This window comes from Carassius gibelio, chromosome A1 (genome assembly GCF_023724105.1).
Source record: "Carassius gibelio isolate Cgi1373 ecotype wild population from Czech Republic chromosome A1, carGib1.2-hapl.c, whole genome shotgun sequence".
Lineage (NCBI taxonomy): Eukaryota > Metazoa > Chordata > Actinopteri > Cypriniformes > Cyprinidae > Carassius > Carassius gibelio.
The window spans coordinates 26014413-26026010 of NC_068371.1; the positions used below are offsets into that span (position 1 = coordinate 26014413).

Consider the following 11598-nt stretch of genomic DNA (forward strand, 5'->3'; position numbering starts at 1 on the left):
TGTCACAGCCAGCCCAGGCGTTGTCATCTACTGACAGCTCATCGTGACCCAGAGCTCCATTTCCATTCTTGCATACTCAGTGAAAAACTGTTGTTGTTGTTGTTTAGTTTTTTTGAATGGTCTTATAATCTTTTATCTTGTATGGTCTTATTATATATTATATTACATTAATAAAAAGACAGTGCTCTAAAAACAGTTTTTCAATGAATACATTAATTAATGAAAATTTACACTGAACATAAATACCTAAAGTAAAACAACATCGAAACCATTATGTGTATAGTTCGGTGGAGTGGAGTGTCAGTTTCTCAGATCGTAGGACATGACATTATCTAAAATACACAATTGAATTTAGAGTTATGGTATAACTCTTTCATTTTCTAAAATATCTTTTTTACAGTACTGAAATAAAAGCTAACCTTCTTAAAGCTTATTGTTGAATTTCAATGTATCAGCGCCCCTCTATTTATGCTGTATACTGTAATAGACATTGGCTGTTGCAGTAACATGTATATATGTCCATATAAAAGGGTTACATGTATAATTACTATTTCCTGCGTCCAGTTCTCTCCCGTGTGTGAACATGAAACATCACATGGATGCATGCAGCATCCTCAGATGCATACAGATCATCAGATTTCAGCAAAAGTAGTAGGTAATCAGGGAATTCCATGCATACAGAAAATTCACCGAACATTCACAGTATACAAATTGAATACTACAATACCATAGGAGTTGTATGGTAGTCTGCAATTCAGAACACAGCTTCTGTACTGTTACCAGTTATATTGAGCAGATTCTCGCAATTATAATAGGTCATCCGTTTATTCCATGAATGCAGATTTTTTGCATATTATGCACATGATACATACTGGATACAGCTGAAATAGTAAGAGTAGTATGATATAGGATTTCGAACACTGAAACTGACTTGCAAAACGATTCCTGATTGCCAGTGTTCTGTAGGCAGTGGAAGTATAAAATAAGACCAGAACAGTTAAAAAACAGTCAATGAAAAGAGAAAAAAAAATGTCTATCAATAAACACTACAGAGAAAACAAAAGCAAAACAGCGTTACAGGTTAAGGAAAATAAAACAACTGAGCACACATATATGTATATGTTTTAAGGATATTAAAAATAGGTCTCATGAAAAGCAAAGCTGAAAGAGATCCTTCAAACAATGTACAAGATTCAGAGGATGGGTTCAAATGTACTTTACAGTTGGGTACCAGCTAATAGGTGTGAAAGGAAGCAAGTTGGCAGATAAATGGGCAAAAGAAGCCACAAACATAGACATGAAAGTAAAATATAGAAAGACTAAAGAAGCTTTGAATCAAACTACATGGAGAAATGACATAAAAAATGGATGAAAACCTGAAGACGGATTTATAACAATCAAAGAAATGTTGGTAAAGGTTGAATAACAAAGATAAATAATAATGAAGACGCAATTCAAATGATAAATCGTTTAATTTGTAGTGCAATATCTGATAAAGACATGGGTATTTTAGAAGATAACGCCAATATTTTTGTATAATTTTAATCCACACCCGGCAGGTGGCGGTAATGCACCTTAAATCTGTATACCACCCACCCAAAGAAAATCAAGAAGAAGAAGAAGCCACAGTTTGCAGTCGGCTGGTGATGCTCCTCGCTGCAGCGCCATCTGGACTCAACGAGCGACACTGTTCTGTTCTACATCTTCCAGAAGAATGGAGGAAATTGACTTAAAGCTCAAAGCTGATGGCATTCAGAAAAAAGTCATCTCTCCCGGAAAAGGAGAACTTTCAACGTTTCCCAATGGAACAAAGGTAGTGTAACGTACAATTTACAGTAATGAAACGTCCAGACGAGCAAAAGATGTGTTGTTATTTAACGCGTCGAACTCTAAAGATAGGGAGCTAGCTAGATTCGCCCGTTTGTACGCTTAATATGGGCTTAATTTCGACGGAAAATAGGCCAAACGTTTTACAATGTAATGCGTTATGCATATGTTGCAATTCGAATATAAGAATTTAAACTGTTTGATGTCTTTTTTTGTTTTGTTTTTTACAAGGGAGGCGCCAGGTATTCAGATTTAGCCGTTAGCTAAGCATCGGGATGGATACCTGATGCTATGCTCTATGAAGGCCGTCTCACAAACAGGATGTCTGTCTGATTGCATTTTCTGGCACCGAAAGGGGAGAAAAAAAGGTTAATCTGTAATGAATGAATGCTTAAAGATACGTACCCCATAACAGCAACATCATATAGCTGCTAGCGCCATCAGTTATATAATATTAACCCTGTGGAGCCTGACATAAAATAATCTTTTCTTTCTGTGTCTTGTGGTGCTTGAGTCGAAGGCAAGGGAACATATACTGTATTATATTAGTAAATTCGTATTGATTTATTAATTTAACCTCGAAAAATCGAATTAAGAGTTAGCATAGCTTGGCAGTACTAAATGTAAACAAACTGTTCTTGCACTTGAGAGCCTATTGGCTCAAAATGCAGAGAATTTTAAACAATGTCATACTGCAACAAATATCAGGTAAAAATTACATTTTGTATTTTTCTCTCTTGAAAGGTGAAGTTTCATTACCGCACTAGCCTTTGCGATGGCACTGTGTTGGATGACTCCAGGACGATGGGAGGCCGCAGTAAACCTATGGAGCTCATCCTGGGGAAGAAGTTCAAGCTTCCTGTGTGGGAGCAGGTGGTTACCACTATGAGAGAGGGGGAAATTGCTGATTTCACCTGTGATGTTAAGGTCAGTGACCTGTCTTGTCAGTTCATTCTTCTCTGCCTCCTAACCCTGTTTGTACACCTTCTACATATTTATAATATTACATATATGTAAATAAATACCAATAATTATATCTTTTTTTAAGTTCAACCAGATAGTACTTATTCCCAGTACTGATTTTGTTGTTTTTAATGCTCGTAGCACACAGCTCTCTACCCTCTGGTTTCTCTGTCACTACGCAACATCAGCCATGGGAAAGACCCACTGGAAGGACAGAGACACTGCTGTGGGATAGCTCAGGTTCACTCGCATCATTCTATGGGTCACCCCGATCTGGATAAGTTGCAGACTAATCCTCAGCCTCTAGTCTTTACTCTGGAAATGCTGGAGGTGAGAAACAGAAGCATGATCTAATTTTTGGAGTTGTAGTTTTACATGAAAGTGGACAGAGAGCTCAGACAACCGCATGAACAGCATCATAACTCAAATTCCTGTCCGTTCCATATGCATTTTAAGGTGTTAAAGGGACAGTTCACCCAAAAATGAAAACTCTATCATCATTTACTCACTCTTTACTTATTCCAAACCTGTATGAGTTTCAGTTTCCTGCAGGTATTTTGAAGAATGTTGGTAACCAAACAGCTGATGATATTCATACATTTCATCTTGGGGAAACTATTCCCCCAACTGAACTAAATATAATATGCATTTCCACTAATATATACCTTAATTACAAAATAGCTGTTGGTAATTCCCACTTGCTTATTTATGATTCTGATTCTCATCTTCTCAAGATCTTGCCAGCTGGATCCTTCCAATTGGAGATTTGGGCAATGACAGATGAGGAGAAAATGCAGGCCATCCCTCAGATCCATGAGGATGGAAATGCGCTCTTCAAGAGTGGCGATATTTCGGCAGCTGCTGAGAAGTACTACAGTGCCATAGCTTGTCTGAAGAACTTACAGATGAAGGTCAGCCTTAATAGCTGCTGAGCAATGAATGGTCCTCATTAATTACCTAGACCAGGGGTCTTCAGTCTCGGTCCTACTGTAGAGTACAACCCTAATCAAACACACCTGAACCAGCTTATCAAGGTCTTTACAAGGCATTCTAGAAGCAAGTTGAAGCTAAATTCTGCATGACACCAGCCCTCTAGGACCGAGTTTGGAGGCCCCTGACCTAAACTGTGAATCTTTCTCACCAGTTGATGATTTCTGCACTTATAGTCTCTGACACACTCTGTTTTTAATGTGCATGATCATCCAATGTTTTTAGTGGCTCAGTTCTCAGTAAATGCAAAAGTCCATCTCTGGATAAGCTGGGAGTTTGGGGAATGCAAAGTGCACCAAGTTCATTTTCTTTGTACAGTTGCATAAACGTTTTGTTGACAGCTTTATAAAGTAGTTTACTGGATTTGTAATTAAGTATTTGTATACTTGCTGTCACAGAAACTTTTCTTCTGTCTTAACGATTTTATACATTTATCATTATTATCTCTAATATCAAAAAATTATTTTCACCTAAAAGAGACAAATGTGAATATAATGTGTACTTTGAAACTATCACTAAAAAGAAACCAAAAAGAGTCCTCTTTAAAGTCCAGGTACAAACAATTGCAAAGTTCATGCTTGGGTTGCCAGATGTCAAGAGTTCAGATCCTCCAATCAGAGCTTTTCTTACAGATCAATTTTCCTCCCAGTGTTTTTCTAAATCTCCCAAAATGGCAAGCATTCGCAATTGCACTCTGGTCTGCAAAAAATCACTAATGATCTGAAAACACTGACAAAAATGCATGTTGGAGTTAAGCAATCGCCATTGATTTATTCTGCTCAGATGAGAGTGTCATATAGCCAGTCTGCTTTCCTCTACAAGGCAAACTGAGCTGTTTGCTGTGACTAAACTGTCAGGGGGAAAAAACACTTCCTCATTGAAAAAAAATCCAAATATGTATCTTGCATGTTTTTTTTTTTGTTTTTTTTTGTAATTGTGATAAGTGAGTAAATGCATTTAGACAGCCTCTGTGTTACAGTTCAAGGTTGTTTAATAGAAAATTAAAAAAAAAAAATTTGCTTTTTAAGATTTTTATTTTTTAGTTTAACCATTGTGCAACCCTAGCCAATAGTGTATTCTTATATTCAAGGGTGGAAGTTTTACTTTAAACATATATTCTCTGTTTATAGGAGCGTCCGGGTGATGACCAATGGATCAAACTAGATCTCATGATCACTCCTCTCCTTCTCAACTATTGCCAGTGCAAGCATCTTCTGGGCCAGTACTATGAGGTTTTGGAGCACTGCTCTTCTATCATCAACAAGTACGACGGTAAATATCAAAACTAGCCCTGAGTCTAAATTCTTTATAACAACCCACTTTGTTAATTTAACAAAGTATGGTGTCCCATACTTGGAATTTGTGGTCTGCATTTAACCCATTCAAGTGAACACACACACACACACACGGAGCAGTCATGTTTTTGACTAAACTAAACTGTTTTTGCAATGAGACTTGGCATGAGCAATCTCCTACCAGGAGTTACATTTAATAATTGTCTTACAGATGCCCATACTCATTCTTGTCTTTTTCATAGACAATGTAAAGGCATATTTCAAACGAGGAAAAGCTCATGCAGCAGTATGGAATGAAGCAGAGGCAAGAGCTGACTTTGCCAGAGCGATTCAGTTAGACCCATCACTCGAAACCTCAGTTGCAAAGGAGTTGAGGGCAATGGAGGATCGCATTCGGGAAAAACAGAAAGAGGAGAAGGGACGCTACAAAAACCTTTTCAACTATAACAGCAAAGCCTCTGCTGCAGCTTCCACGGTTTGTTCCGTCTTCCATCTCATTAGCAAATTCTAAATGAGTGAATATTAAAAAAAAATTGTTAAAAAACAACAAAAATTACTCAGTTAAGTAACCTATGCTATTTTTCTTTTCTTTTTCAGGGCTGAAACAAAGATGAACTTCCAATTTTACATTTAAAAGGATGTAGTTAGGCCATTATCAAGTTGGAGCACATGCACTCTGATAAATTGGTCCCTCACAAGTTCATCATATTGTTTATCACCACCTCCTCATGTATTATTATTAGATACACCAATTAGGAGTGCATAATGTTACATGCACTTGAATCCATTCATTTATCCTCTGAGTAACCCATCATTTATTGAGAAGTGCCCATTTTCATGGAGTTGCTAATAGGATCTGCATCTCCTGTGTTCCAGAAAAGAGTAAATACCAGCTTACTGCCTTGTTACCTTGTATATTCAGTCTTTGGATATAGTTGATAGAACCTGGTTCATTAAGGACAGTGCTTTTTAAGGGCAATGCGAATGAACCAAACTTGAAAGAAAATCTGAAGATGTTAAAAATGCTAGCCTGGTTAATTAGGATTTCTTTGTCTATATCCCTCAATTTTTTTTGTATTTATCATGTTTATTAATTGTATTGCTATTAACCCTCATTGTCTTTATATACATTTATATATATATACTACACATTTAATATAGAAAGATTAAGGAAATTAGAAGGCCTACTAAATATGTAAGTGAAAGACACAATGTAAACACTGTGATGGTATGTAAAAGTATCCACTTCCCCATCACTGAAAACATATTCATTCACTTTGTGTTGTTCATTAATGGATTTGTCAGTTACATCGGTGTGTGTCACTACAAATAAATTGCTATTTTCGAAACACTTCTTAAGATGTTATTGCTGTTCTGCAGTTGTTGTAACTGAAGCCAAATAAAAATATTTGGGAATCACTTATCCCACATTTTACACAAGCATTGCATTCAATGGAACTGAAAATATGACAAATTGTTTTGTGTTTTTTTTTTATTATTTAAATACAGAATTGCAAAAATTGGGCTTAAAAAAATTATGCTAATGGCGTTAACACTACATGAGGTGTACATCTGGGAGATAGCTATGCATGATGGACAAAGGTCAATAGGAAAGATAGAAAGACATGGTTTTGTAAATAGCTTGGCAAAGAGAAGGAGCGCATTTATGAGAAAAAGACCATTGGGGAGATGAGTACCAGAGAGAGGGTGTGTGTGTGAGTGAATGTTATGTGCGAGCACTTCGTTCTGTCTCCGCTAGACACTCCCTGACAAGAGCACGTGCGTGGATGATACCTGATGAAAGACAAAGACTTGTCAGCCATTTCAAACAAGCAAACATTTACCCAAATAAGACCAAGTGCTAACATACAAATGTGAAAAATGACTACTAAGTAGTAATGTTGATTGACAGGCCGTTTACTAATGAACCTAATATTTTACTAATTTTACTTTACTGTATTTATAATATACATAATATTTGTATGTATACTTATAAATAGACACGAAAAAAAGCATTACAGGTCAGGCATTAGAAGTTACAACTTTTACATGTACTGCAACTTCAATAATTAATCAGCAATATAATATAAAAAATATTATCTATAGTACAAATAAGTGGCTTCCACTGTAATTAATTAATGGCTACTGGAATTATAAATATTCTATATTAATTTTACTCAAGTGATTAGCACAACAGCTTAGTAGGAAAGCCTTCGTGCTGACCAAAGAAACATTGTCTGATCTCACATATATCTTAAAAAGTCAGAAAACTTATCACAACTGCACTTACGATCACATTATTCTAGAGGGCTTAACGTCACTGTTACAAATGTGCTGCATGCACTTTATTCTGAAGGGTTCAGAGTACCTCTCTTCAGCCTCTCCATGGCACTTTTGCTGCCAGCATAGGTAGGACGAATTTCACGGCTCATCTCCTCAATGACAGAGAGCAGCTCACTATAGGTAGATCCCTGTGACACTTTAACAGGCTACAGAATACAAGAGAAGTCTAAGTGATATGAACCCTCTTTTTTATGAGATATCTGTATGTGTGTGTGGTGTATATATATATATATATATATATATATATATATATATATATATATATATATATATACACACACACACACCCACACACATCTACGCATACTCTATCCTTTCAGTTTTTGGAATAATTAAGATTTTATTTTTTAAATGTATTGTAAGTTGTCTTAATGTTCATCAAGGCTGCGTTTATTTAATCAAACTGAATGAAAAGAGTTATATTTTTAAATATAATTTAAAATAAGTTTACTATTTGAATATATTTCAAAAATGTAATTTATTCATGAGATGGCAAAGCTGAATGTTCAGCTGTATACTGTATTATGCTGATTTGGTGCTAAGTTTTGATCAATTACTGGTGCTCTATTAATAATAATGGTTCTTAATATTAGTGTTTTTGTTGCTTAATATTTTGGTGAAAACAAAATCAGGATTCTCCATTAAATATAAAGTAAAAAAAACAGCATTAATTTGAAATAATTACAATATTTATAATGTTACATAATATTTCTGTCACTTTTTATCAATTTATAGCCAACCCCTCCCCCCAATCTAATTTAACAATCTTTTGAATAGTGGTGCATGACAGTTTCTACAAAAATATTAATTAGTACAACTGTAGGCAACATTGATTATTAACAATAAATATTTTTTTAAGCAACACATCCATATATTAGAATGATTTCTGAAAGAAAAAGTAAAGTTATGGCTCCTGAAAATTCAGAATCGTCCTCACAGGAATAAGTTAAAAAAAATTAAAATATTTTTAATTTTAAACCTTTATATTTTTATGTCATATTTCAAATAATAACGATTTTTATTTTATGTTATTGTATTTTGATTAAATATATGCATCATTGGTGAGCATTACAAAAAAAAAAGTAGTGTTTTTATTCCAAATAAAACAGACTCATAGGATATTTATCATCATAATTTCAAATTTGCAAATATATCTAAAAAGCCCACTGTTGTCAAAACGTAACTTACTTGTACAAAGCCCATTGACGGTGGACCAAAGTCACTAAATGCTGGTCTAAAGTTAGAAGAGGAAGCCAGTGATGGAGATGAGCCACATGATCCTAATACCAGAGAGCAAGAGGAAGACCAATCACAAATCAAGAAAATGTCAAAAGGCCAAACTCAACCAATGACATCTCGCCACCCATTGTGTGCAAATGAAAGGAAGTGAGGTAAAATAAAGCCAATATTAGATGCATTCACAGATGTGATGGCTTGGTACACTCACAAATGTGTAAGAAAACCCGTTAACTTTTAAACTTAAAAGCGATAGGGTGCGGTTAGCAGCACATTAATGTAATGAGCGAGACAGATGGCTATGGCTCCTTTAACTCCTCCCCCTTTATCCGTGTCTCTGACCTCTTTTACAGTAGGTTCACTGACCCCTTTCCGCGGGATTAAAACAGTGCCTTTGAAAAGATGCTAGACAAAAACTACCTCAAATTAAAAAAAAATATGCATGTACAAAATAAATGAATGAACGGGGAGCACAATGAAACTCACCTGGTGGCGTGTGGTTGGAGCCGGCGGGTGCGGGGGCGATCGGCTTGTAACTCATATTTACACCGCCGTCGACTGTAACCTCGCTTCACAAAGTTTCCGCTTATCTTCTGAATGTAATCTCGATGGACTTTATTATCTGAAGCAGGAACGACGATGACTTAATGGAAACACAAAGAGCAGATATACATATAAACATTAGAAGAGGTGAGGGACGTGATAAAGGCTAGCGGACAGAAAAGACGGTCCCCTCTAAACTTAACCGGCTTCAAATAGTGCCTTCTCTTTTTAAACCGCCTGTTATAGACTGACTTTTTCATTCTTTTCAGCTAGGCTAAAACAACGACTCATTTTATATAAAATCGAAATATATGTGGTGTATTAATGAGTGGAGGATGCCTGTGGTGGTTTATGAAAGGTAAATTTAACTACCCACCTCTTCCGCGAACTCGCTCGACAGCGACACGCGCTAAATATCCAACAAGCCGACAACTGAAACAAACAGCAACAACCGTGAACACTTCGCGATACGTCGGTTAGTTTAAGATGGTTTCAGAGCGCCGGTTTACACTTTGTTCGAGGAGGTAAAAGAGGAATAGACTGTACGGGAATAGTTTCGTTCCGCGGAGGTGTCGGTTCTACTCCTCTCTTCCTGCGCGTGCTAGCCTGCTATGTTATTTTCCCATGATACACGGCAAAAACGAGTGACTGCGTCATCAGGCACACGCCTTTCTTCTTCTTCTTCTTTGGGTCTTAACGGCAGCTTGCATCCTTAACGTTGCGGCACACGCCTTTGCCCTCACTCTTCCACAATGAAGATTCCGTTCCGGAATTTTCTTGTTTAGGTGTTTGCAGAGACTGGGCATCAATGAGATGGGAACATGTTTGGAAAATGCATAGTCTAAAGTAGTTTTATTTATGTATCTATTTATCTATAGAATGGCAAATGGCATAGAGCAGTAGAAAATAATAGAATAGAACTAAATAGAATAAATTCTAGAATTATTGTATGTCAATATGCAAGTATTCACTACTGCATGAGATGTACAGCACAGTCAGATAAAAAATACAATGTGCAATGTACACAAGAAATATAGCCTATATAATTATCATTTTTTTATTGACTGGCAGCTGTTTCAAGGAAAATCTTCTTTTATCAGGATGTTAAAGCTGTTAGTGATTTCAGGCTTCTTTGGCACGCTGTGTGAGATGGATCCATTGTAATCTTTTAAAAAGTCAAATCAATATTTGTTTTCTGTTGATGCATTGGAATTTGCTCTGCAGGAAAGCCCAATGAAAACTTCTGGCTATATACTTCAGTAGAAGTGGCAGATTGTTGGAGTGGAGGCCATTTCACTGTCATCAATTTAGGCACCTCCCCTGGTCACATATAGACAGAAAGCACTTACATGCCGAAATCAGATCTGCTTCTAAATGATTAATGCCATGCATACTGTAGCAGGGACGTACACAGATATTTTGAGGGGCAGGGGCTCAAGTAGAAAAAAGGGCAACTCATATTTAATTAATTTTTTTTCCTAACAAAATGTTAAATATATTAGGGGTGTGCAATATTGACAAAACATATTTCGTGATACTTCCTGGGGTTTTATCGATAATGATAATTAGAATATATTTTTTCCTGAGTGTGTTATTGTGCTTATAGCTTAAGGAATACCGTGGACAGCTGACTCCAGACTTTTTTTTTTTTACATATATATATTCTAAATATATTTTCCAATAAGTTTAAACTGATTTGTACCTTTTATGGGCAATTTTACCTTTATAAAGAATTTTTTTTTCCTAAAAGTGTGCATCATCTTTTCAGTCAAATTCTTAACTTAAGTCAATTAATCAGTTAATATTATAAATCATTTGGGCTTTTACCAAGCAAATTAAATCAGTATTGATGAAATTCATCTTTGCAATGCAGAGGAAACACAGAAGCTGCATTAAAAGTGGGACTTAGATACATTTACACACTGTTTAATGCAGCACATGGATGTTTTAACCTGCAGTTACAAATGCATTAATTCTGTTTTGATATTTAAAAAATAAAATGTTGAATACTTTTTTATAGAAAATATATTTTAACGGTTGATTCATTCAACAGAGCGAAATAGCAAAACACAGTAAGTGTATCAAATTCTTGTTTATTTAACTGCTGTACGAAGTCTTCCTGTGATACTGATTAACTATGAAATGATATACATGTATACATTTCTGCCACTACATCTTGAATTTTGTGATCATTCTAAATGCATTTTAATAAACTGAATCATTCAGTCAAAGAACACGCACTGTTCGAACCTACTAGACTTAACTCATGTTTTATTTATTTATTATTATTATTATTATTTACAGAGAAGGATCCTTAAATGTCGTAGCTGACCAAGCATTATACTGGGTGTCCATTTGAAAAGATATTATTTATAATAAATAAAACAGCATCTTCTGTTAA

The 11598-nt window shown here is 35.6% G+C and overlaps 2 protein-coding genes across 4 annotated transcripts; one reads left to right on the forward strand and one right to left on the reverse strand.

Moving 5' to 3' along the window:
* The first annotated feature begins 1614 nt into the window (after window positions 1-1614).
* LOC128016717 (AH receptor-interacting protein) lies at window positions 1615-6426 on the forward strand. Its single transcript, XM_052601430.1, has 7 exons — window positions 1615-1813; window positions 2572-2754; window positions 2932-3120; window positions 3525-3701; window positions 4911-5052; window positions 5318-5550; window positions 5673-6426. Exons 1-7 carry the CDS (start codon window positions 1715-1717, stop codon window positions 5676-5678), a joined length of 1029 nt encoding a protein of 342 aa, XP_052457390.1. The 5' UTR covers window positions 1615-1714; the 3' UTR covers window positions 5679-6426.
* Window positions 6427-6549: 123 nt separating this feature from the next.
* LOC128016728 (cyclin-dependent kinase 2-associated protein 2-like) lies at window positions 6550-9851 on the reverse strand. 3 transcript variants are annotated; one of them, XM_052601448.1, is made up of 6 exons: window positions 9744-9851; window positions 9574-9629; window positions 9141-9297; window positions 8607-8698; window positions 7444-7564; window positions 6550-6869 (listed from the first exon to the last, which is right to left on the reverse strand). In XM_052601448.1, the coding sequence occupies exons 3-6, from the start codon at window positions 9193-9195 to the stop codon at window positions 6802-6804; spliced, it is 336 nt and encodes a 111-aa protein (XP_052457408.1). In that variant the 5' UTR covers window positions 9196-9297; window positions 9574-9629; window positions 9744-9851; the 3' UTR covers window positions 6550-6801. The 3 variants fall into 3 exon arrangements, with proteins under 3 accessions (XP_052457408.1, XP_052457415.1, XP_052457399.1); XM_052601455.1 differs by having other exon boundaries at window positions 9141-9276; window positions 9744-9846; XM_052601439.1 differs by having other exon boundaries at window positions 9574-9837.
* Window positions 9852-11598: the final 1747 nt, after the last annotated feature.

Coding starts and splice junctions, on each gene's coding strand:
- LOC128016717 (XM_052601430.1), top strand. CDS start 1,715: ATGGAGGAAATTGACTTAAAGCTCAAAGCTGATGGCATTCAGAAAAAA. Junction 1,814..2,571: donor CGTTTCCCAATGGAACAAAG/GTAGTGTAACGT, acceptor CTCTCTTGAAAG/GTGAAGTTTCATTACCGCAC. Junction 3,121..3,524: donor TTACTCTGGAAATGCTGGAG/GTGAGAAACAGA, acceptor CATCTTCTCAAG/ATCTTGCCAGCTGGATCCTT.
- LOC128016728 (XM_052601448.1), bottom strand. CDS start 9,195: ATGAGTTACAAGCCGATCGCCCCCGCACCCGCCGGCTCCAACCACACG. Junction 8,699..9,140: donor CTCCAACCACACGCCACCAG/GTGAGTTTCATT, acceptor CTCTGGTATTAG/GATCATGTGGCTCATCTCCA. Junction 6,870..7,443: donor CATGGAGAGGCTGAAGAGAG/GTACTCTGAACC, acceptor GTCTTTCATCAG/GTATCATCCACGCACGTGCT.